This window comes from Bombyx mori, chromosome 17 (genome assembly GCF_030269925.1).
Source record: "Bombyx mori chromosome 17, ASM3026992v2".
In the NCBI taxonomy this organism is placed as follows: Eukaryota; Metazoa; Arthropoda; class Insecta; order Lepidoptera; family Bombycidae; genus Bombyx; species Bombyx mori.
Genome location: NC_085123.1, coordinates 13,692,606 through 13,719,575, shown reverse-complemented (window position 1 = coordinate 13,719,575; position 26,970 = coordinate 13,692,606). Strand labels below are relative to the sequence as shown.

Sequence of the window (26,970 nt, the reverse complement as noted above, 5' to 3'; positions counted from 1 at the left end):
TGTAATAGAACTGACAGATAGATAAGTGATAATCATAGATTATGCACTTAGTAGTAGCAGCAGTAGGGTTTTTCTCGAAGAGAAAGGCAATGGAACTATGCCATACAGCCAACTCTTAAGTTTTATATTGTCAATATAGATTATACATTTACTTAATATATTTGTGACAATGATAATAGAATTTGCGTTTTGTTTTTAGTATGTACATTTTCTGACTTAGATTAAAGTGATTTGCCAATCTCGAAAGGAGCGTTTGTGAAGTAAGTTACAGTTGTAAATCTTTAGATTTTAGTTTTACGTTAGCTTTATTTATTTTTTAGTGTTTTCTATTATTTTACTGTATTTTTGTTTAGTATATATTTATATTATATTATCTTAGTATGTCAAATTTAGATATTAATGATGCCTTCTTCTCATGCTCTTCCTCAAGCTCGTCTGACATAAGCTATGGTAGTGCATTTAGTGAGGATGATGACTCAACTCATTTGCGAGACTTGATTCAAGCAAAATTTTCGCCGTTTCCTAAGTTCCTCAACATCGTTCACATAAACGCACAGAGTGTCCCAGCCCACTATCCCGATCTCTTGTCCTCTTTCGATTCCAGTGTCGTCCATGCAGTACTCATCTCTGAATCCTTTCTTAAACCTGCTCTTCCCTCTACTCAGTACTCTCTACCTGGGTATCGCTTATTACGCAACGACAGAACAGGGAAAGGAGGAGGTGGCGTAGCGATTTATCTTCGTTCTGATATTCCTTCTAAAGTTATTGATGCGTCCCCAGGTGAATATACGCAGTCCGCAGAAAACCTATTTATTGAAATCTCCTTTCACCATACTAAGCTTCTTCTAGGCGTTCTTTATAGCCCCTCTTCTCATGTTGACTATTTCTCCTCTTTCGAATCTAAACTTGAATCTCTTTCCCCCCTTTATGATCATACAATAATTCTTGGTGATTTTAACACCTGCCTTCTGAAATCTGACAGCCGTGCTGATAAACTTCGTGCGGTAGTTACTTCTCTCAACTTAAATATCCTCCCTCTTGCAGCTACACACTGTGCACCTCAATATCAAGACCACTCCCTTCTGGATTTAATTATTGTTTCTGAATCCAACATGGTTGCTACACACGGACAACTATCGGCTCCTTTTTCCTATCATGATTTAATTTATCTCTCCTACAAGATTCGTCCTCCTAAACCCAAACCCAAATACCTTTTCCTTCGTAGCTTCAAGGGTATAGGCGTGGAGCGATTGCGGGCTGACGCGAGGAATGTTGACTGGTCGACTGTCTTCGGCTCTGACACGATCGATGACATGGTTTGTTCTTTCAATAAAAATATCTCGCTTCTTTATGATAATCATGCTCCCATCAGACGTGTCAGAGTTAAACAGTTACCCTCACCTTGGTTATCCGACTCAATTAGGCAGATGATGGCCAGGAGAGATAAGGCTAAACGCAGATACAGAAAGCTCCCAACCGAAGACAATCTTACAACTTACAAGAAACTTCGTAATCGTTGCAATCGGATGTGTAGAGATGCCAAAAGACGCCATATTCATAGCTCCTTAGAGGGTCTGAACACATGCCAAATCTGGAAATTCCTTAATTCACTAGGCATTGGCAAACAGTTAAACGAAACTTCCTTTACTATTAACCTCGACGCTTTAAATAAGCATTTCTCTCAAGCTCCCATTATTCTTAATGACAGTACAAAGTCATCTACACTATTACAACTTTCCAAAAGGCCTTTACCCATGTGCACTCCTTTTACTTTCACTCCGGTTACAGAGTGTGACGTTAAGAGATCCATCCTCTCTATTTCCACTAGGGCTGTGGGTGAGGATGGGATTCACCTTCAGATGATCCTTCTGCTTGTGGATGAGCTTGTCCCTATCATTACATATATTCTTAACTTCTCTCTCTCAAAAGGCTCATTCCCAAGTAGCTGGAGAAAGGCTCATGTTCTCCCACTTCCTAAGGTCCCTAATCCTTCCTCTTTTTCTCAGTTTCGTCCAATCTCAATACTTCCCATTCTCTCTAAAGTCTTGGAGGGTTTAGTCCAAAGACAGCTCACTATCTACCTTAATAAAAACAATCTCCTCAACTCTTTTCAGTCTGGTTTCCGCCAAGGCCACAGCACGGTCACTGCATTGCTCAAGGTCACTGACGACATTCGCCACGCGATTGATGTGGGGCAGCTAACCGTGTTGACCTTATTGGACTTCAGCAGTGCTTTTAACTCAGTAGACTTTGACATCCTTCTAAGTATCCTTGGATCTCTTAATGTATCTCCACTTGCCCTAACCTGGTTTGAATCTTATCTCCGGGGACGCTCGCAGTGTGTCCGTTCTGATGATGCTACTTCAAAATGGTGTGATTTAACTGCGGGTGTACCTCAAGGTGGCGTACTATCCCCTCTCCTTTTCTCTATTTTCATTAATGAAATTACTCAGGTGCTGACTTCTCACTACCATCTCTACGCTGACGATTTGCAGATTTATAGACATTTTAAAGCTGATGACGTTGCTCTAGCTATTGCTGAAATCAATGGAGATCTTGGTAGAATTAGTGCTTGGGCTAAATCTTTTGGACTTCTTGTGAATCCATCAAAATCACAGGTCATAGTAATTGGTAGTTCCTATAGGTACAACACGATTGACCACATTAATTTGCCCCCTGTGACGCTAGATGGAATTCCAATCGCTTATTCTAAAACAGCAAAAAACCTAGGTATCGTTCTTGATTGTCATCTCTCTTGGTCCAGTCAGATAAACTTAGTTAGCAGGAAAGTGCATTGCACGTTTCAGTCTCTCAAGCGTCTTCAGCGTTTCTTGCCCTTTGAAGCTAAAGTCACCCTGGCCCAATCCCTTATGCTTCCTCTCCTTGACTATGCAGATGTCTGTTTCCTGGACGCCGCGGAGGGGCTGTGGGACAAACTGGAAAGGTTACAAAATTTATGCATACGCTTTATTTTTGGTTTACGCAAATATGATCATGTCTCGCAGTACAGATCACAACTTAATTGGTTACCTATCCGACTTCGCCGTGATGTACATGTTTTATGTATGCTGTTCAACATCCTTAATAACCCAGCTGTTCCCCGGTACCTCCGTGAGCGCTTCGAGTACCAGATGCCCCGAGGTGTACCCTGTCGTACAAGTAGATCCCTTCTCCTTAATTTTCCCCCTCACTCCTCCAGCCGCTACGGCGGTTCGTTCACTGTGCAGTCTGTGCGTCTGTGGAACTCAGTTCCACACTCAATCCGTGCAAGTCCCTCACTTGAGGTATTCAGGAAGGCATTAAAGAAGCACTATCTATCTATTTAGTATTACTTATATATATTTATTTTATGTATTTCATTATATATGTACGTGTATGTATATGTTTACGTTATTTATGTGTGTATGTATATATATGTAGTCTAATATATTATGTATTAGTGGTTTTTTTTTTGTTTTTTTTTATTAGATTGTAAATTGTTTAGATTGTATTCTTCTACCCACTCATTTAAAGCTTTCCTTCGTTAAGAACGGTTAGCTGGTAGAAAACTCAATTGTTGAGTTAAGCTCGCCATTTTTTTTATATCTTACGCAATTATTGTAATATTAACTGTGTGTACAATAAAGAATAAAGAAGGCATCCGGTGCATTCGTATGTAGCGATTCACCGGTGTTCGAATCCCGCAGGCGGGTACCAATTTTTCTAATGAAATACGTATTCAACAAATGTTCACGATTGACTTCCACGGTGAAAGAATAACATCGTGTAATAAAAATCAAGCCCGCAAAATTATAATTTGCGTAATCACTGGTGGTAGGGCCTCTTGGTAGTCCACACGGATAGGTACCACCACCCCGCCTATTTGCGCCGTGAAGCAGTTATGCGTTTCGGTTCGAAGGGCGGGGTAGTCGTTGTAACTATACTGAGATCTTAGAACTTATATCTCGAGGTGGGTGGCGCACTTACGTTGTAGACGTCTATGGGCTCCAGTAACCACTTAACACCAGGTGGGCTGTGAGATCGTCCATGCATCTAAGCAATAAAAAAAATCCTAGTCAGTGCTGTGATAAGTTTCATTGATCGAATCTGTGTTCGTCCACCAACACCCCTAATCTCTATACAAATATGGAGGGCGTATCAAGCAGTTCCCTTTCCTGAATAAATAAGGAGTTCTCGTTCCTGCATATCTTAATAAAAACATAGATGGGCAAATAATGGTAATTGGTTATCGTAATTAATGATGCCACAGTGCACCTTGAGAAATAAGGAAAAACTGCTATTCTAACGTCACTCGTACCGCGATACAGGTTTATGGTTAAATCGTAAATGATGGTGCAAATGACTCATCCTTGCTTTCAAACCTTTAATACCACATAAATTGGTATTGTATTAAATCTATAAATATAGGTTACGATACCAATTTGAATTGAAGTACTACTACTATAAGCTATAAGTATCGATAAGTTTAATTCACAGCGAATTGATACACGTGCTTCTGAAAATTTTACGTCAGCGTATAAGTGGGTAAACTTTGCCCTCAAAATGCATATCGACAGCTTTGTAAGATAATAGAAATATCTTCTATCTTTCAGACCAAAGATGTCCCCAAAAGCCTCGCCACAACGATTGGTCTTGCGCTGCAAACAGATAATCATGTCACAATGTGTAACTTCACAGAACAGGCCGATTATAAATTATAATCAAACATAATCGATTGAAAGAACTTGTTCAAAACTATTTTTAAGGAAAAGCCGTCCAATGATTTTTTACACTTACAAAGTAAATTCATCTGAATATTTTCGCTGGTTTGTTGAGGTCCTACAAAATTAAACTATTAATAGTCATATTTATTCTTCTTTTAATTCGGAAATTACAGATGGATGTGATAAGATTATGATGAATTATTTCGTAGTCTTCTTCTAATCAGATTATCACGATGGGCGGTCTCATTACTAATATAATAGCAATTAATTTCAAAGAAGTTGGAAATAATGGTATACTCAATTTGATTCACCGTGAATTATTATCGTAGGTGGACGTGTTTATTTTAATGCAAACCATCGATTTCGCTGAATTTGCGTACCAAGTGATGTTGTGAAGACTGTTATGAAAAGCAGTTTGAATTGTAACGGGTAGCTATCGTAGAAATCAAGACATTTGACAGACGCCTGAATCTCGCTAACGATATTTTCAAGATGAATTTGCATCTATATTTATGTATTGTACGAGGAGCGTTTAAAGATGAAGCTGCTGATAAAGATAAACAAAAACGACGTATGAAAGTATACCCATATTCAAATATGACCCTAATTGTTGATGCTGAAAGCTGATAACCTATTAAATAAATTCTGAATAATAAAATTCGGGTCATCGGCCTACCAAGTAATTTTATCCGCTCGATGCAACATCTTTCCTTTGTCGTTATTCACCAAAGAATATTACAAAGCGACGTTTATAATATAATCAACGCTATAATCATAATAATACAATAATTACACTCTTTACCACGAAATAATGCGATAACGTTTTTGTTATTATTTTCGTGCATGAATATGTGTCGACCCAACCTTAATGCGATGGGCGATGCCTACAGCTGTTGATAATACACGCGATTTTTATGTCCGGCTGTTGGTAAGTATGTACAGATATGTGGTCATTTATATGATGCGTGCTAATGATAGTTCAGTAATGTATTAAACAAACTTAAGTATTGAAGACAACATTGAAAATGCTTGAGGCTTAGTTGGGTAAGCCGACTTTTTCAGGTCGTTGGATTACCATTACCCTTATTAAACACTACTGCGTTCAATTGAAATAAGTACTATAACTTTTAAAGGCTTAAATGAAATACAGGATTAAAAAAGAACCGAATTGCTATTACATCCTTTAAGTTGTTTCATTGGTGCATTGTGTATCAATGCTCTAGTCCTTTTCGAAGGCTATAAAAATCATATACAAACAACTTTATTTATGCTTTGTTGAAATTTTTATCGTTTGCTTGCATTAAATTTTCATTAGTTTTACGGACAAACATTTATTCAGTACTAAAGTGAAGAAGTCGGCATGTTGACAAGGTCAATCAGTCGTGAATCCGTGGCTATAAAATACACTTAATTTTAATTTGAAAAACCTTCTCGTAATTCTCTTTATTAAACGGAGCAGCGAGTGAGAAACAAAAACGTTTTCTGGTTTCTTTTTTAGAAAGTTACTATTTATTTTTATAAATTCTTTTAATAAAATGTCCGTCCACTTTCTGTTATTATTGGGAACGCCTTTGATGATAGAATTGTGAATATTTCTCAAATTTGAGCTTTGTTTTTTCTTTTAGATTTGGGTATTTGGCAGATTTTAATATACAACAAGAACGTGCAATAAAAATACAAGACTGCTTTATTTGTTAGGTTGATTTTTTTTCCTACCAAACTGATAGCCTTGAGAGGCTATGTCAGCGCAACCTAACAATCCGTGAGTGAGCTCACGGATGACTACGACCTATGTTCTTGTGATCGTTGATAGAATTGATATCTTCACTGTCAATAAGTACAAATAATTATATCGTTGAAATTAACGAGTTTGATCTGCAACGTTACTGTCGATAGGTACTTCCTGCCTGTGTTCAAAATCACTAACACCCAAATCGCACTCGTGAACTCAATTGACAGTCTTCAATGTTTTAGTCACATAGATAATACTACGAAAGAGATAATTATGAAGACCCGTAACGCCAGATGTTAATAAGTTCAAGAGCAACATAATAAACAATTATTAGACTGATTTTATTACGGTCATCGGATCGATTCGTTTCGGATCGCGAACTCGACCTCTTTTGTCATTATCCAGTCACATGTCTAATTGGAACTGAGCTGAAGTTTAATGAGTCGATACAATTCTTATATGGTGGATTGTCTAGGACTTGAAAACCGTTTAATGTATTTACGGATTTCAATTTTGGAACGGAGTCCTCTTCGCACGTTTTCTGTTTGGGCTGAGGGGCTAGACCAGGGGCTCCCAAAATTATTTTGTCTACTGCCCACTTGAGAATAAATTATTTTTTAGCACCCCCAGTTTTTCACCTACTTAAAAACCACTATAGCAAGAGCTCAGTCGCTGTCTAAGCGTCCTCCTAGATGAAATTACAAATCATCCCCAACCCTCTACACAACGCCCCTTTTTTTCTAGGTCTCTTACCGCCCCCTTTAGGCCTGCAACGCCCACAAGGGGCGTTATCGCCCACTTTGGAAAGGCTGGGCTAAACCTAGGCTTCTAGGTTTTAGCTAGCTTTAGCTAGAGCTAGAAACTGTAACAATGAAAAATGAAACAAAAAACTTACATCTCTTTTGCAGTGCTTTTGAGGCACTTCCCGGTCATCTAGGACATTGAAACTTTTTTCTATGATTCAGCTTGCCGTGTTTTTTTTATAAATATAATAAAAAAGTGATAATTTTTTCATCATATTCCAGAAATGTACCTTCAATACCAATTTTATTTTGCACTTATTCACATTTTATGATTAGTTTCATTATTTTATACTTACTCTTTGTTTATTATTTAATTATTATTACTTAATATAAACGCAGAAAAGACAGATAAGAACTCCGTTTCAAACGGGTGTCCATAAAATACCTCTCTCTTTTCTCTTGTCTTATTACATTAAGTCGGGATAATCACTTTAGAATTGTATAGGTGTTGAAACCCAAGATAAATCCCTCTCAACTTTCATATTAGGTCCGGTGATTTTTCCAATTCATTCTCTTAATTCGTTTTTAAGTACAGAATACTGACCATGAATATATTATCATCAAAAAGCAATGCGAATATTTGTAATATTATTTGTTTACGACAATAATAAGTTTAGACAAAATTAAAATCAAAATCATAATTTTAACGTTTTTTTGTGGGCGAAGGATTGCGATTAGACAGGTCTGGACTGTAGTAAAGAGAAAAATCCGTTTAAATCTGTTTACTAGTTCTTATTTAGGTCAATGTACATATATCATGAATCTTAAAAAAATCGAAATCGTTTTTGTGTAGCCATTCTATGTATTTTGTTTTTCAAAGGAATGCTTGGGTAGGTACGTGGTTAGCGTTGTTTTGTTTGAAGATTAGACAACAACTACTATATATTTCAAGAAAGAATATATTACTGGTTGAAATGGTATTATATTGAACAGTTAAGAGATTTGTGATTCAATAAAGATGAGTAAATTACTTTTGAAAGGAATTCTTGGACGTTTTTAATATAATAATAAATTGTAGTAGAAATATGTTTTCCCTTTAAAGTATTCTTGTTAACATCACCTCAACTGAAACAGCATCATACTTTATACTAAAAATAGGCAGGACGATGACGGTATCAATTGCAGCACCAACGTGTCCTATCGCAAGCAACACAGGCACAATTAGTTTTTTTGTCACCTATGACTTAAAGCTTATTTAAATAAACAAACGCACAGAGGATAAAAATAAAACATCCTGTCACTACTTCATAAATAGTCGAATGCTTGTCGAACGTGCTTCTGCATTACTGGACTACACATTTTAAGTCTCAAATTTTGCACCTGTCACCTTGGAGAATGAATCTCATTGCCAGATCTGTTCATTTTGCACTCGGTCCGCATTTCGTATCTATTCTGGATATTGTATTATGCATAATATAAAAAGAGATATATAGTGTAGACTTCGTTTCCAAAGCCAGAAAATAAATACACAGATTGCAATAGTTCACTTAATTCTGTATCGCTTTATTTGTAACTCCACTTGTACAATCTTTAGATATCTACTCACAACTGAATGCACTGCTTTGGTCCGGTTTTTACAAACTACCGCCTTTTTTATTATGTCACGTCCCCACTACTGCGACTGCTCCCACGAACAGTGTTGCTATTTGGCAATCCAAAAATTGTCTTAACTTTAACATGATAAATTTTATTTTACTACAAACCTTACAATAGGAACAAATTCAAATGGGTGCTTGCCATATATAACTGGACCTGTGTCTCGCGTGTAATAAGACAACTCTTTAAATTTAAGATGAGGTCAAAAATCGAACACGTACTTCAAGCCTGTTAATGCTTTGTCAGATAATTAGATTGTCGTTACTATCTAGGTGCACAGTACAATGTACTGTGTACGTATCAACATGCTTTACATTACATAGAGCAAACAAAACCGGATTGGCATGGAACCTTGCGCTTGCGACATAAACTCCACTTTTGACGAAGCGCCTATAGTCACTACGCCGGTGACCATTTTATTTTCAGCCCACTGAGTTTTTCGCCGGATTTTCTCTATGGATTGAGATCCAAACTGGTGGTAGATTCTGCGAGGCACTGCTCTTGCTAGGGCTAGTGTTAGCAAATTCTCTCTAGTTGAGCCCGTGAGCTCACCTACCCGTCAGGACGTAGCTGAAATAGCCACTTAGGCTACCTGCGAATTAGGAGGGAAAAAATGTACTTTGTTGTCTTATTCGTCACACGATGACGTTTCAAAATGGCGGTCAACGCATTTTTCAACGCCTACATACCCTAGTTTTTCTTCTATCTCATTCACGTGTAATAGTCATGTCAACAAACACTAACACGTTGAAAATATCAAATGCACATTTGAAGTTGTTGAATAAATATTTTAAATAAATATCGGGTATGGTGCTGTTTGCCAATTTGGCGGGCTTAGTGCCACTGGTGTCAGTCAATATCGTACATAGTTCCCGGTTCATACTTGTCGATTGCTACCGGTGCTCAATCGAAGCGGATTTGTTTTTGTTGCACTGAAAATTAATGGTATGAATTTAGCAATATAATGCCCAAGCAAAAAAAAAACATTGTAATATAAAATACATTAGACGAGAATATAAAAACAGAACGGATTCCCAGCAACAATAGTGTAAACAATAATTACTCAGTAGATTTTGAGGTCGATTACTTGACATGCGATATTTAAACGATTTCTAAAAACAATACATAAGTATGTACTAATTATAGCCATTACAAAGTACATGCTTTATAACCTTGTGTCTAATAATTTTCAAGTAAACACATACATTCATATAACAGCTTGCTACGATTTTACGAGACCCACTTAAGAATCTAGTAAATAGGACGTAGTTGTAAACATTAATCATAATTAATATTAATTAATTTAATAAGAATGAGCAAGGTTGTCACCCACAATAGGGTACTCTCTACCTGATCGCGTCAATGTCGAAGGAAGACTAATCTTTAAATTTGTTAATGCAATTATCCATATGTGTAAATATTCGGCGGGTACATTTATCAGCATTTTCTTCTTTCAGGGCGTAAATAAGCTAAACCTCTGTGCAATTCCATTTAGATTGGTAGCTCGTCTGCTGATATGTGTAGATAAGAAAAAAGAAAAAAGTATGCGTGCTTCAGAGTTCGTAATTGAAATCTAAGCACGTCCCGTTTTTTATTATTCTTTAATAGTATGCTCTGCATGTTCACTGTTCTAGAATTTTCTTAATGTTTGTAGCGTGGGTTAGCGTTTGCAGGTCTGCCAACATTAGAAAATTAAAATAAATGAATAAAGACTGATAAAACAAGCTAAGAAATATTTTTTATCATCGTACCAAAGTAAATGCCAAAAATCATTTATCTAGGTCATAAAATAGAATCGCATTTATTCGCACTGATTTCTTTGTTTGATTTCAAAGAAATCAAGTCATGTTTTTGTTTTTAAGTAGACGCGAACATGTTTATTTGACCTCATTCCATTCGTGCAAATAAGAAACAGCTAAATACTATGCTAGAGGCTAGAAGTACTATATTCATTATCACGTAGTTTGATGTTAATTAACTTGTATCAGTTAACAACAATTCCGCTTTTAGAAATGGACCAATTGACAGTCCGCTGATCACGTTTATTGAGACGTATGTCTTTTTGTTTATATCTAAACAGAATGTCGGACGACCTTGCGATCTACTTGTGGTCATGGGTTATTATCCTGAAAAAAGGAAATCTCAACCTCAACCTAGACTTAACGATCAAGATAATCATTATTCGGTCCAGATGTTTCAATGTTACAATCACCACCAGCACTGTACACAAGTAAATCTACTATTCCATCCGAGCAATAGGTCGCAATATATACAAGACGTGAAGCTGCGTGGGTGACATGAATCAGTGCTGTGGGTTGCTCCAAGGACTTCCCTTCTAGTGCATTTATATAGTTTAAGACGTGCCACCGGAAAATGTTGGAATTTGCTCACGTACATACGTCCATTTCAATATTGTGGAGTCCATTTCAATATTGTGGAGTCCATTTGCTTACTGTCCCTACATTCGGTAATGGATTTATCTGGGAATAAATTTCCTATAGAGGAAGTCTATTGAAAAATGTTACGGTCTGGTTATTCGTTGCGATCGCATTGGACCTTTTGTGTGAATCGATTCAATAGGACCTTTATGTCCAGTGAACATTAAGGTTCTCGGCAGTCGCTAATTTCGTAAAGTACGTGTTACGTGTTCAGATAATTTCATTTCGGCAAGGCGTATCGAGATAAGACCGGAGTGAATCATATAAACAATATTCGCCGGCATTTCGTTTTTCAATTCAATGCAGTATATTTTTTCGCATTGCCTCGATTTTGTATTAAAAATAATATTTTGCAACATTCCGATTCGTGTCGTCGGTCGGTACGGTCTTGATCTTCATCTCGTCAAGCGTTATACATCAGTGACGCAAGAAATATAATTTGTGTAGCGTTTATTCCAAAAGTTCTATTTCGGTGTTCCGCCGCACCCACGGCGCATGTAAAACGTATCGCCGACTTGAACGAGTGAGTGGTGTTGACTTGAACATTTCGATACGGATACACGAAATTCAGTGTCGATTAATTCAATAATAATATACTAATAAAACATTACCAGTAAATAAAACGTGTCCGAAGTCTATCACTTGAAGTGATGAAGCGAAACGTGAGTATACGTGATGCTGCTACGTACACAGACATGAATACGGTCATACGCTTTATAAATAGCTTGAATAAATTTCATAATATGTTGGTAACAATGATCAAACAGTAGTACCAACAATCAAAACGGTTGTTTACATACCCGGTCTGTACGACATTTTAGATGTTCATTCGGCGCCTCTGGTTATTGCAGTAAAAAATTTGCCCTCGTTCCCATTGTAGACAAGTGCCAATTTTCATTTCTGTAATGTTTAGTTGTCGTTACACAATTTCAAAGGAATTAGATTGAATCGACAAATAATTGGAGCGGTCGTGGCTCGTCTGCATATAACAAAGTATGATTTTCTACAACAACAAAAAAAAATAGTTTTTCATTTCAACAAAATAAAATCACTGAAATACCTTAATATTAGTCACAGGTAAAAATAGTGACATTTTGTTATGACTGTTAATATAATGTTTGTATATTTTATACTCTTCGAAGTATTCATAGAAAGAGGACCCAATCTCTCAACTGACCAGTGTGTATTTCTGAACTCAGGGTCCGTTTGTTGAATGTTGGAATGGTGTACTTTAAATTTTTTTGTTAGATTACATAAATTATCGTACGCCAGACAGCGACCCTGAGAACATTATATCCAGCTACTACTGCTGCCGTTTCTATTTGACTTCCTCTATCGAAATAACTGTCATTTGTGTACTGACAAACTGACCAGGCATCTCAACGTGGACAGCGGCATGGGCTCCATTAATCGCTCAATATCAGGTGGCCTTGAGATCGTCTGTCCATATTTGTAAAAATAAAAAAAAAAAGTGCGAATCTTCAGACTTTGCCGACTTTTTTTTAATTATACATTCAGAGTATCATGTGCCCGTCATTGGCGCGCTGTCAAAGTGTCAGTTGTGTCCGTCACCGATACAGTGTCAGACTATTCGTTTATGTCAAAATCTACGCATAGGTTATGTTGTGGTGATAAAAAAACTTCGCGCTTGAAAAAAATGTTATTCAATACGTCAAAATACGATCATTTTCGGAGTTCATTGGTGTTGATCGTTTTTATTCCATGTTCCGCACATGTACAAATATCTGTTAGGCGGTCAATGGCCTCGTATTGTATTTTAATTAGACACAACGCAATTAATAGCTGTTAATGTTTCATGTGTTGAATTTGAAAATTTCATTCAAGGTTTTTCACTGGATGGTTTATGTCGATTCCGATGTTTTTTCACATTGGAAATTGCCGAATTAGGTTCTAAAATTATTTATTTATTTATTGAGAAATGCAACTTCGTGCATAAACTTATAAGTTTTGAATAAGGAAATACTTTTTTCTTTCAAGTCACGCGCTAATGTGCACTCGACTTTTTTTATCCATTATGCATGAAATGCCCGATTTTTTTCTTTCTTAATTCATTTACACCATTTTGTTGTGTTTTATAGAATACATCTCCTACCTTGCCTTATGACTTATAAACTTACTAAAGATTTGTTTTTTAGCCACTGGAAAAAAATTAAAACGAATAAAATTGTACACGCAAATACAAAATGAAATCGCGGTAGTTGAGAATTTTATTTCGTTGCAAAAAAATAATGTTTTGTAACTGACATTTTTATATGCGTATAAAATTTTCGTAACACACCGTGTCCGCATTACAGTAAAAGAAGATCTACATTCTGTAAACGAAAATGATTTTTGAGATTTGTGCGTAGTTTTAAATTTACATTTCATTGTTTTACGGAGTATTTGTCTTCACACATCACTTCTTAACGTAGGTAAAAGTCGCTGTCCTCTCTAAACAAAATATCATGATAAATACGATTTAGAAAGAAAAAAAAGTGTGTGTGTCCGCTCCGACGCACGACTGGAGTTTACTGGATATAAAAAATTAAACGAAACAATACGAGAAATAGTTCTATATTACGACAACACGATACACTACAGATTATTAACAAATTAACGAGACACAAAACAAACGACTAACAAATATATGAAAATACAATAATGAGAGAAACGCGCGATCAGTACGAGGCTTTGTGGCGGACTGCCGGCGCAGCAGCCCGGCGTCACCTGCGATAACGCGGCCGCGCGTTGGCTCCTGATTGGCGCGCGCACGCATCACGCAATCAGGAGCCAATCAGGCGCATAACGCATTTCGTGTGACATGCTAGTACGATTTTGGTCCCCATAATTTTCATACCCCGGGCCTATATATGTAAATCGATTCTAAAGGAGTAAACTCCAAAAAAACCAGAACAATCGTTTTTTTTTTCCTACCTAAACTGATAGCCTTGAGAGGCTATTTCAGCGGAAGCTTAACTAGTGGGTGAGCTCACGGGGCTCAAACCTGACGACGTTGCTAACACGAACCCTAGCAAGGGCCGTGCTTCGCAGAATCTACCACCGGATCGGAAACGCGACCCACTGAGAAGATCCGGCGAGAAACTCAGTGGGCTGTGTCTGAGGGTTAATTTACTCGTCGAGCCCTTCGTCGCAAGCGACGGGTTCGACGAGAACGGTGACCTCGCAGAACAATCGTACACATGACTCCTTTTATAGAAGATAAATGATAAACATTGCAGTTAAAACAAATTTCTCTTCACTCACATATTTATTAAACGCCGTCTGTACGTCGTTAGTGAAGTAAACGTAACCGAGAGAAGACATGTGTAACATCTAACAGCGATTCATAATACGTAAACATTAAAGCCCTTTTAGCAGACCACTCATTACAATCTGTGCATATCATAACGATGCTTATCACATGATCTCGCGCATGTGTGAATCGAAATTATATTAATTACAAACATAACGGCTTTTCGTTTATATTATTAAAACTACCCGTTGCCGGTGGCTTCGCTCGCGTGGTCAAGTGTCAGTGCACTCTCCCGTGCGAACTAGATTTTTTTTGTTATTTTTTTTATTTCTTAGGTGAATGCCCACCTGATGTTAGGTCATTACAGGAGCACATAGACATCTACAAAGTAAATGCTGCCACCTACCTTGAGACATGAATTTTAAGGTTTCAGTTTTTAAAGTACAACAGCTGTCCCACCCTTCAAACCGAAACGCATTACTGTTTTACAGTAAAAATAGGTGGGGTGGTGGTAACCTACCCGTGCGGACTCACAAGACGTCCTACCACCGGTAAATATTTTTATGGGGATAAAAGGTAGGCTATTTCACTCCCCTGACTTAATGCTATCACGTTAAAAAAAACAGGTCAATCCGTATCTTCATTTCGACGTGGAAAAAACAAACAAACACACTTTCCCATTTAGAGTATTAGTACGGATAAGTATAAGTATGGATAATTTTTATACTTTGTCGCTGCTTGACAGAGTCGTCTTTTTCTTCTGTCTTCTACCTAACCTCATGGTCTTGAGAGACCATTTCAGCGTAGCCCTAACAAGTAGGTGAGCTCACAGGGCTCAAATCTAACGTCGTTGCTAGTGATCGTCGTGTAGTATTGGATCGGATGTGCCTAATGATGCCCTATCATCTTTCCATAATTAATATAATGAACACATTTGTATATATAAAAAAATATAATCAACAAACCTAATCCGCTACAGACAAGTCATTAATGGCATAATAAAAACTCTATAATAACGACAATTGTAGTAATCGACTAAGTAGTCTAAAGTAGTTAATTATATATGATCGTTTGTTTTCTTTGATTTTTATATTAGTTGCTTCTTTCATTGATGGTCTCGTGGCCTAAGGCATAAGAAGCTATATATCCTCGTATCGAGCGATGCGACTAAGCCGGTGATAAAATGTCGCACACATGTAGGTAAGTACCAAGGTTTTTACCGAAATATGCTCACGAATGACCATGATGAAAGAATAGCATCGTGGAATAAATATGGAATACCGGATAACTTGCCTAAGTATTAGGTAGGTAAGGCGTATTTTCAGCCGTCATGCCTCTGCAGAAATTGTCGCGGTAGTTAATCGATCTGGTTTGAAGGCTAGGACAGCGGTTATACTATACAATCGAGACATAGGCGCGATGACCGCACTGACAATGTGATGCCTATGGGCCACTTACCATTAGTTCTATCTGCTATTAAGTTTGCCTGGATGGATGAGAGAACTATCATCTCAGTCTTCCGTCCGTGTAGATAATTCGAAAGGGTCAATTGAACCTCGGTTTCGACCTGTCCCTCTTGTTCTTTGGAGGCACCAAGGTCCGACATAACCCAACCTAGACCCCAGTCGATCAGGTATCCGTAAAGTAAGGTTCCCCATCAATACAAAAAAAAAAACGAATACGAAATTAGAAAGCACCTTTCCCAAAATATTGTCACCCATTGTTCTTTTTTTATCCTGTTGTCAGGGTATGAGACCGAAGTTATAAAATTATTGTATTGTCATCGATCCTTGATACATGTGCAAATTTTAAAATTAATCAGAGCTGTGGAAGTCCGTAAAAATGACGTTCAAAGATTCCAGAACATAAAAACAAACATACATAGATAGCAAGTTAATAAAAGCGCGTTAAAAGCCTTGACAGTGCTGTTAGTCACACGAAAAACATTATTAATATAAATAAACTAAGCACCAAAACAATAATTGACCAGCAATGTTCAGCTATTTATAACAGACAAGCATTACCAATTAACTGAATTGTTGCAATTTTATTTAATACTTAAAAAAATAAGAAACATTTATACTAAAAGTAATTGACTCGAAAAAGTATGTATATTCGGGAGTTTTACAACAAGGGAAGATCTTCTACCGAGCGGGTGAAATCACTCTGTAGACTGTCGACCGATGCCGCGATGTTCCGAAATTAATTTTTCGGTACTTGTAAATATTATTATGCAAGGACTTACTTATCCGACTGCGATGGAGCAACGCAAAGCCGGCGTTGTCCGAAACATATTATCTTGTCGGATCCTCCGGATTCACTCTCGGTGCTTTTAGGCCTCTCAAGCACCGATCACCGTCCTCGTCGAACTCGTCGAGTAGGACGAAGAGTTCGACGAGCGAACTAACTCATGGACACAGTCCACTGACTTTCTCGCCGGATCTTCTCAGTGGGTCGCGATTCCGAATCGGTGGTAATTTCTGCGAAGCACTGCTCTTGCTATGGCTGTGGTAGATTCTGCGAAGCACTGCTCTTGCTATGGCTAGTGTTAGTAAATTCTCTCAGGTTGAGTGAGCTCACCTACCCGTCCACGCGTAGCTGAAATAATGCCTTAGGCTACCAGCGAATAGGCAGGGAATAAACAAAAATAAAATAAAATTAACAAGCTTAAATAGAAAGCGTCTTTAGCAAAATTCAGGCATCTGTCAAATATCTGGTAATCTATTATGGCTATCGTTATATATATTTTGAAGTATTATACAATACAAAACAGTATAAGGGTGGGTAGCTACAAACCAGAACTACGACCGGTGCAAGTATGTGAACAGCTGTCGATGCAAGGGGCGTTAGGAGTTGATGTTAGGAATAGCCCGCAGATGGTGAGTCGAATCGTGAACTATGTACGTACTTTTTTTTATGATTGAGGGTCTACTGATGGTAGCCTTTTTTCACAAGGACAGGTGGGCGAGCAAGGGCTCAGCCAATGTCCGTACTATTTCAGCTATGCACAGTATAATAAAATGTTCGTAATTTTAATGAGATTGGACCTTACAATAATAAAGCAAACAAATTGATTAATGAAATAATTACCGGAATTACAACAAAATAAACATAATATACTGTATAAAATATACTATAATATAAATGTTACTTGAATGCTAGTAAGGGCGTTACCGATGAGAATCTTTGGAGTAATTAACGGAAAGAATATTTCGAATATGTCCAAAGTTAATTTAATTTTAAATAATACATCACATTGTAAGAAATATTCTCCATTTCTTATTAAGGAAATGCCTTTATCGATATCAATAAAATAATTACAAAGTGATGTACGTTGCCTGCAAACAATGCTACCGCATTTATCAAAAGTTTTATATGGAACGTTGAAGGAAAAGTTGAGTTTTACGAACAAGCCATTGTGTTTTTGCTAAAAATGTATGATCGTGTGATTCACACCTCAGGCTAAAAAGAATTGCTATTTTTTCATATTCTTTCGCAAAGACAATCATATTATCATAATTTTAATCTGTAATAATAAAATCGTCGAAGATAAGTTACAGTATTAAATTTCAACATGATTGACTTAACAAAGAACTTTTTGATTGGTAATTCAAGTGTTTTTATGAAGTGAAAAAGTATAGAAAGCTATAATTTCAAAGACCACCCTTTATTAAGAAAGTTCCAGAATTCAACCTTTGGGCATGCGCGAAATAACCCCATGCAAACTGCCTTTTAAACGCGTAGGTTTAACGTTACAATAACTTTTAAATGTCGTGTATACATTGCCGCTTTAATTTGAAAGGGCGCATGCAGACAACGCAAACTTGATATATTCAACGTCGATGTACAACTTCCAAATGATTCGTAACCATAACCGATATGTAAACGTCTACCGAATGTTCTCGTAGCTTCTCGACGGTGCCCGTCGCTATGTGCTGTATAAATACACTTGGTAGCGGCCGAGCGCCGCAGTATAAATCGAGATACAGTATTGAACGTTACTTCTTTGACGTAGATTTGCGAACACGCGCATCAAAGTGTTTATTCAGTGGAATTGTGTTATATCTTGTGGTTTTTAATTTAATTAAAAGACAATGGAATCACCTGTAGTATTAGACAAGCCGCCGGAGTACCACGGTGATGTAAGTAAATTGTTAAGTAATTCATTTATTGATCAGGAGAAAGTTTGTTTCGAAAGTATTCTTTGCAAATTTTTGCTCAACTCGAGCGTGGTTGGGAAACATTTCTTGGAAGAACCATAAATATCCTTCAGTGGGATCAAGGAAAATGTTTACATAAAATATGTAACGCGCTTGTTTAGGTACAAGTTGCAATGACAATGCACAGCCAATAATTAGTTGTTTGACTTTTGAATGCGAATTTTATGTATTCAGAATTAATTTCTTAATTAAACATAATGATAGTGTTATGATGTCATGAGCGGTACTAGGAATTTATAACTTTTTTGTCAATTAAGTCATTGGAAACATTCCAAAACTGTAATGGTCACAGCCATGAGAAATGTCACTTTCTCAAAAATAAACATTAGGTCCATTGTCCATAAACTGAAGTCCACGCATTAGAAATTCGAAATTTTAAACTTATGTTTTTTTGTACAATTAATTGATTTGTTCGAGAACAATTTAGGGATGTTAAATTCTTAACTTGTTAAAACTTAAGTATTTTTGTAAATTTAAATGGGCAGTTCAGTTCAAGCGAACGCTTGCATTGGCTATGTCTAGGTAGGATTAGCTGCAGTTTGCAGAAAAAAAATCAATAGCACATGAATTTGCTTTACTGTTTTTTTTTTGGGGTGGATAGAGAGTGCGTTCAAAGTGCACCGTACTGTTTATAGCTACTAAACTTATAATATTATGCATGCCTTACACCTCTTGTACAGCTTTCGACTTATGTAATTATAACATTTTTTATAATAAGTGTGTTTGTTAGTTCGTCTTTCTTTATAAACCAACGAATCTATAGGATATTTCGCCAAAATGAAATACAAGCCGGTGAAAAAAGTATACATAATTTAAAAGTTTTCTGTGTGGATATCAAAAAATTCACGTGTTTCATTCTAGTTTCATATAAATTCTTCATCATTTTACGATACTTCAAAGATATGTTGCATTGTATGTTTATTTTCTCTTCGTTCGGTTTTGTTTTCAATAAATTTGCCCGTGTTTAACATTTCAACGTCACGGCCAGCCGTGTCGCCTGACTCACTGGCGCCTGCACAATATCGAAATCTCCTTTAATAGGTCATTTATTTATTCAATAACGTATTGTTTGAAATATTCTGTGATTTGTGTTACGTTTGAAATGTCAGTTGAGTACTTGTGGACTGATTTGTATTGGCTATAGATTTAAAAAAAATTGAGGATTGTGCTCTCTGGGTCCGATGGGTGTATTAAAGATGCTCAATAAATGTAAAGTATCATAAAAGAGGATGTATGTTTGTAATTACATAATACAATTATTTTTATACGTATATGACGTAATCGGCAAAAACATTATTAATGTTTTGCGGTCTTTTGTGAAACATAATTTTCTACATAACTACTATTATATACAAAGTATTCAATAATCAAAATTGTATATACTCGTGCGTCATATTTCAAACGGACGAGTTCATTTACCTTTATAGCGTCTGGAGATAGTCTCTCTCTTACCCTTCTGTTTCGTCTTATCTTCTAAGTGCATATCCAGTCCTGAATACCCGCATAGTAATTACAGTATTCATTGAGCGCCGGAAGTTAATGCTGCCATTAAATATTACGTAACATTCAATTGGTTTGGAACTTCCATTTATTGTATCGGATACATACGTACGAATATATTAATAAAAGTCCTACATGTTAATATGCAAATTTTTTAAATGTGTTCAAACAGGTCTTACGGTTGCTAACCTATTTATAATTTTAGGATACTTGACAGTTTGTCTTGTTATAAGATAATAAAGTACAGTGACTCTTAAAATCTCCAACATCGCAATAAAAACAACAGATTTATACTTGGTTTTTATGTCATTTATAAATTTTGTCAGTCAAGTTCACGGACGAACGGCGAATGTTGGACCACGATTTGTAAACATTCGGCTAACTTACGACGGTGATGTCACTTTATCTTAGACGGTAAATGTTTCTTTTATGTACCTACAACATCGAACTGAGAATCGAACCCGCAGTGCGTCACACGCCGCCGCCCCCAGCGATCGGTCGGGTCCTGTGCTTATATGGTAAACCAGTTTCGAAAATAAATAACCTAACCTACGTATTATTTGTAACGACACCAAAATGAGTACGGTAGGATGTGGTCACACAATCGTCCTACGCATTATGATGATCCGCTCATGTGTCGTCTCTAATCGATCCGATTAATCGATGAAGTGACACACAAATCGATTATTGTAACTGTATCGGTGATGTGAACGAGCATCTGGTCGCCACAATTGGCAGGATTACAGAGTGGGTGCGAAACTAGAGGTAATGGTCGTGTTTGAAACGACAAAACATTATTAACATGAGTCGCAGACGCTAATCGTTATTAGAAGCAAGCCACTTGTGGTAGGACTGACTATGTTGTATCATTTTATGATATTGAAGACTTATTAACGATTGGACAATATGATGTTAAAAAAGAAGGTTATTGGTCTGATGAAGAGATTGAGTATTTTTATTTTAAATAGCGGCCCGCTCCAGCTTCGCTTGGGTCTTTAATAAAAAATTCCAAATTAACAATCATAATACACACACATCAACCCTTCAATTTCCGTCAGCTTACTAAAAAAAGAAAATTATAAAGATAGTTTTGAATAACCTTGGGTTACATTATTGGAGTTTTAGCAAGGGTCCCTATTTAAAAAAAAAAGAATATTGCCTATGTCACTCGGGGGCAGTGTAGCTTCCAAACAGTGAAAGAATTTTTCAAATTGATTCAGTAGTTTCGGAGCCTATTCAATACAAACAAACAAACAAATCTTTTCTCTTTATAATATTAGTATAGAAAATTAAAGTCAAAGTATATGGCGTAAATGGTAAATAATTTGAATGTAAAATACCTGATCGTTGTCAATAAAGACACGCTCCTCTATTTCATCATTCAAAGAAGTTTCCTTCAAACATAGCAAAAAGGCGCGGATTGCAAGGTCATAAAATTATTTTAGCGAAAGTTATAATACATTATATGAAAGGCTTCTGATATTTATATTCGTTCAGGTTGCAGTTTTGTTTCGATAATATTAGAACGGGTTTTCAACGGAATTCGTTACCTGTCTGTCTACCTTTGGCATAACCAAAAAAGTGCCGCGGAGGTCAGTGACTCGGAACGCGTCATGAACGTACACCGAATATAACAAAAATTTTACGTCTTCAATAACTGTGACGTTGACACGTAGTCCAATAAAATTGATAGGAAAAATTAATACGAATAAATAAAATTGTTTGATAATTTTTTACGATTCCATGTAACAACAGTCAATGATATCTTTGACGGACGATAAGTACTTGCGTTCGTGCACTCATCGTGTTTATGAAAGCGTTTATGTTTTATCCTTGAATACATCTTAAATTTATATTTTACTAGCCGGACTCGCCCGCTTCGCTGGGCAATTAAAATTAAAATTATTATTTATTGTCATTATTAGTAGTGAATCCAACGCTCATATAAATTTTAGCCTATCCATTAAGTACATGTATTTTCTATATGGATACCAAGTTTCAAGTCAATCGGATGCACGGTTCAGTGTTTATAACGCAACATCCGTAAAAACCATTGTAGATTTATATATTAGTATAGATTTAATATGTATTAAATAGTTTTTTTCATAAAACGCTTAAATATTGTATCGTAGAAAGTTAAAGCCTATAAATAATTAAATAATTCGTACAATAGCAATTGTTACAAACTTTGGTTTTTATTAAATATATATATAAAAAAAGCGATTGTACACTCTCGTAGCCTAATATTACAATCAAACATGAGTTCCAAAATCAATAATGTATTTTGTAAATTGTAATTTGTCACAATACGTTAAGTTATATGTATATATGTATGTATGTAGTTTAGAATCTGCTTTTACTTAGATGTTTTCTAAAGTTTTTCCTGAGTCATTGGTTTTGAAGCAGTCCTTACTTAGATAAACGAACATAGGCGCCAGTCTGATGAACTCATATCGAGCGATGCAACTAACTATACGTGTTCGAATCCCGCATAAGGCACTAATTTTTTTACCATGTGTTTACGATTAAAAATCAAACCCGCGAAATGCGTAGTAGCTTTTACGGTCACTTGGTTATGAGTTACCTAAATGCTTTGGCACCGTATTCATATCTCGAGATCATTGGTGGCATTCGCGCGATGATGCCTGTGGGCTCTGGTAGTCGGTTACCACCGTTGAGCTCATCCACGCCGATGATATAAAAATCTAAATGAACATGTATATGCGAATGTAATTCAAGTTAAGCTAAGGATTTTCCAACGTAGTTTAATAGTGAAAAATCGTTCTCGTCGCGACACACACGACATCCCAGTTTACAAAATCATAACTATTCTTTCTTCTTTTTCCCGTTATCTCACTATATGGGATCGGCGCAGCATATCCTCTTTTTCCATTCAGGCTTATCAAACGTCATCTCTGTAGTCACACAGTCCGTACATGTCTTTCTTAGGATAACCCCCTACACAAACAGCTATCATATCTAACAATACACACATCAATTACCTTGTCTAGTATGAAAATGAATTGGGTACTGGTGGTAGGACCTCTTGTGAGTCCGCACGGGTAGGTACCACCACCTTGCCAATGTCTACCGTGAAGTAGTAATGTGTTTCGAAGGGTGAACGGTTTGAAGGGTGGGGTAGGCGTTGTAACTATACACTAAGACCTTAGAACTTATATATCTCAAGGTGGGCGGCGGCATTTACGTTGTAGATGTCTATGGGCTCCGGTAACCCCTTAAGACTAGGGGGCTCGTCCACATACATAAGCAATAAAAAAAAATTGAACACTTTTGTTTTTAATTTCGACTAAACTGCACTCTAGATCTTTCGTAGACTGAACGTCACGTGACCCGAACACGTGCCCGGCCGCGTTCTCTCCTGCAAACACGTTGTTTTTCCTCGGAGACGTATATCGGTGGTCGCGTGACGCAACACCGCGATCGGTTTTTGTACGACCTGCCCACTCGCTGATGTCATCGTGTACAATCATCATTAGCTCTCTTCTTCTGTAAACGATATTCGATTTGTGCTTTTTTCGTTGTTGACATTAGATTAACTAACTGCGTCTTAAATCTGCCATGTTATCAAACATGTCGGCTAGGTTTTTTTTCCTACCTATTCTAGTAACCTCGGTGGGTTATTCTCAGGGCTCTCAAACCTGACGTTGTTGCTAATACGAACCCTAGCAAGAGCCGTGCTTCGCGGAATATACCACCGGATCGGAAACGCGACCAACTGAGAAGATCCGGTGAGAAACTCAGTGGGCTGTATCTGTGGTTAATTTACTCGCCGAGCCCTTCGTCGCTAGCGACGGGTTCGACGACAAAGATGACCGGTGCTTGGGGTACCTAAAAGCACCACACATAGATACTATCGCAGCTTGGCGATTAGATCAGAGGTTGTTCTTATTAATTCAACTGTCGCGTTCAAGCAAAGTGCGTTTTAAGACATTGTTGTCTCGGTCTTTAAAACGAACTCCCAGCCTCAGAATTACCTAAGCGTTGTAAGTTGAGCGAGGTTTGAAAACAATCATCAGCGGTAGACAGCTAGACTGAAGCCCCTAGTATTTCTGATGGATAATTTTCTCGTCAAATTTCTCAGACAATGAAAACGCTAGATGTGTTTGGATTTATCTACGAATGTTATCGCTCGTATAATCATGTGATAATATGTTCAACAATTTTCATGTAAAACGTGGTGAAAATAAACTTAACGAAGTGACGGCATAGAAGGTGAAAATATACCTATTGTTTTCTTTCAAATCCATCTCCAAAATCGTCAATCAAACGACAGTTGAACCAAAGATATGTATCAACACAGACGTACATACAATGTAAGACAAAGATGTACATATAATCGAATTTCATTTTAAACAATAACGTGTTCAACTATTGCGTTATACCTTAAGATAAATATTTCACAAAAAAAAAACTTTTGTATTTACAAATATTGTAAAATAAATTTTTAAAACAAAAAAAAAAACACGTAGAATTTTCGAATGCGGAACGATCACGAAATGTGACGAAATAATTAGGACATTCCTTTTAATGGATTCAAGACATGCGCAAGCTAACATAACATTTAGCATTGCTGCGTTAAAACGGCTAATCAATGTAGGTCATTATTATGAAAATATAAATGTTTTGTTTCGGAATAAAATAAATTGAAAATGAAAAATTGTGATATTGCCAACATTCTCGCCTGAAATGAATTGTCTTACAAGAAGTAGGTAGGTAGTTAAACTGTGCAAAAAAAATATATTTCACCTACACGAAAATTCTCCGTATTATGTTCAGAGATACAGTAAGTTAAGTAGCCTCGGGAACGCGGAACCGCAAGTGATACTTGAATGTTGTCAATTAAAAAGCCATCAGTCAACTGTAATTCACTTTACATAAGGTCATTTTATTATTGTTTTTTTTTTGTCTCCTGAAATCATAATTGATTCAAAAAGTATAAGGATAAAAGTTTATCTCTGAATAGCGACCGGTCATGGTTCTCGTCGAACCCGTCGCTTGCGACGAAGGGCTCGACTAGTAAATTAACCCTCAGACACAGCCCACTGAGTTTCTCGCCGGATCTTCTCAGTGGGTCGCATTTCCGATTCGGTGGTAGATTGTGCGAAGCACGGCTCTTGCTAGGGTTCGTGTTGTCATCAGGTTTGAGCCCCGTGAGCTCACCTACTAGTTAAAGCGACACTGATATAGCCTCTTAAGGCTATCAGCTTAGGTAGAAAAAAAAAATTAATAGCCTTTGGTAATAAGTTTTTTGAAGCATCTTGCGAGCCACCTGTCGTACGTCGATGGTAATAAAACCTTCGCTGTCACAAGTGTACAAAGCTTAATCACAATTGATAAATGATTAAGGAACGCATACTAAACAAACAAAACTTCCAAACGTATATTCATTTCTATTTAGATGTGAAACGCTAATAATATCATGTAACACGTATATCAGTGTTAAAAATAAATATCAAAATACGAAAGTCTCGTAGGCAAAGGTCACCTCACTGTACGTCCTTGCCTTATATGGTTGTAGTTGAGACTTGCCCGGCGTGATGTGGTACGTTCCGTCCTCGTCTTGCATTGCATAAAAAAAAATTCGTAACCAATTTGTTTTTTAAGTTTTCTACTCTGCGTCGTCAGGGTTGTAAAAAATTACGAGTTTCCTTCGAGGCTATTTTCGTAATTATTGGAGGGAAATTATGTAGAATATCAATTATGGCAACCCTATAAAATGGTGCATATAAAATTACATGAGATTTATAAAAGAATATGGTAATGACAGGAGGATGACCTTGAATTAAATGATTTTTTTTTTTGTAATTTGATGTTGAAGCCCGCCACAAAAAATATAGGAAGTCACGGTCTGTTGATGATCACTCGAGATTATTGTTTACTCTGATCTCATTACATCGTTGTTAATAGATTCAGTATTTTAAAAGTGAAATATTGACATCTACTACATAAAATATCTTCTTATACGCCTCTATATATAGTATTACTAATAGGAAAATAATATTAAAAGAATAGGTATATTTCTAATTCTTAACGTGCGTAAATTACGAGACGTTGAAATGTTTATTTAGATATATAAACTAGCCGTACTCGCCCGCTTTGCTGGGCATTTAAAATTACATTATTATTTAATGTCATTATTATTAGGGAGTCCAACACTCATATAAATATTAGCCTATCCATTAAGTACATGCATTTTCTACATGGATACCAAGTTTCAAGTACATCGGATGCATGGTGCAGTAGTTTTAACGGAACATCCGTAAAAACCACTGTAGATTTATATATAAGTATAGATTCATAGAAATCGTGCATTTGTAACTTAAAGATACGTTGTTTATTTACAGAGGGGGTTTCCGTTTGAGGAGGAGGAAGGCTCGGGCGCGTGGAGCGAGCTAGCGGCGCGACACCCCGACATCGCGGCGCGGCTGCGGCAACGACCCGCCACCTGGGCCAGGAAGCGCCGACCCTCCAGCAACGACGCTACTGACGGTAAATATCTCCCGTATCCAGTCGTCATCAGCCTTTATCTGCCCATTGCTGGACATAGGCCTTCCCCAATGCCTTCCACGTATGCGGTCCTCCGCCTTCCGCATCCAACGACTTCCCGCCGTGCTCCACCTGGTTGAAGAGGACGCCCCACGCTCCTGGTAACCATCCCCCACCTAGCGTCGCTGGTTCGACAGATGTGACCATACCCGTACCCA

The 26,970-nt window shown here is 37.0% G+C and overlaps 1 protein-coding gene across 3 annotated transcripts in view; it reads left to right on the top strand.

The window, feature by feature from the left end:
* The window catches only part of Samui (BAG domain-containing protein Samui), a 45,207-nt gene that overhangs the window by 15,705 nt on the left and 2,532 nt on the right, over positions 1–26,970 (top strand). The window contains exons 1-2 of one of the 3 annotated variants that reach the window (XM_012695744.4): positions 11,510–11,934; positions 26,611–26,755. In XM_012695744.4, the coding sequence (XP_012551198.1) occupies positions 11,923–11,934; positions 26,611–26,755 (157 nt within the window). In that variant the 5' untranslated portion in view covers positions 11,510–11,922. 3 annotated transcript variants of the gene reach the window in all.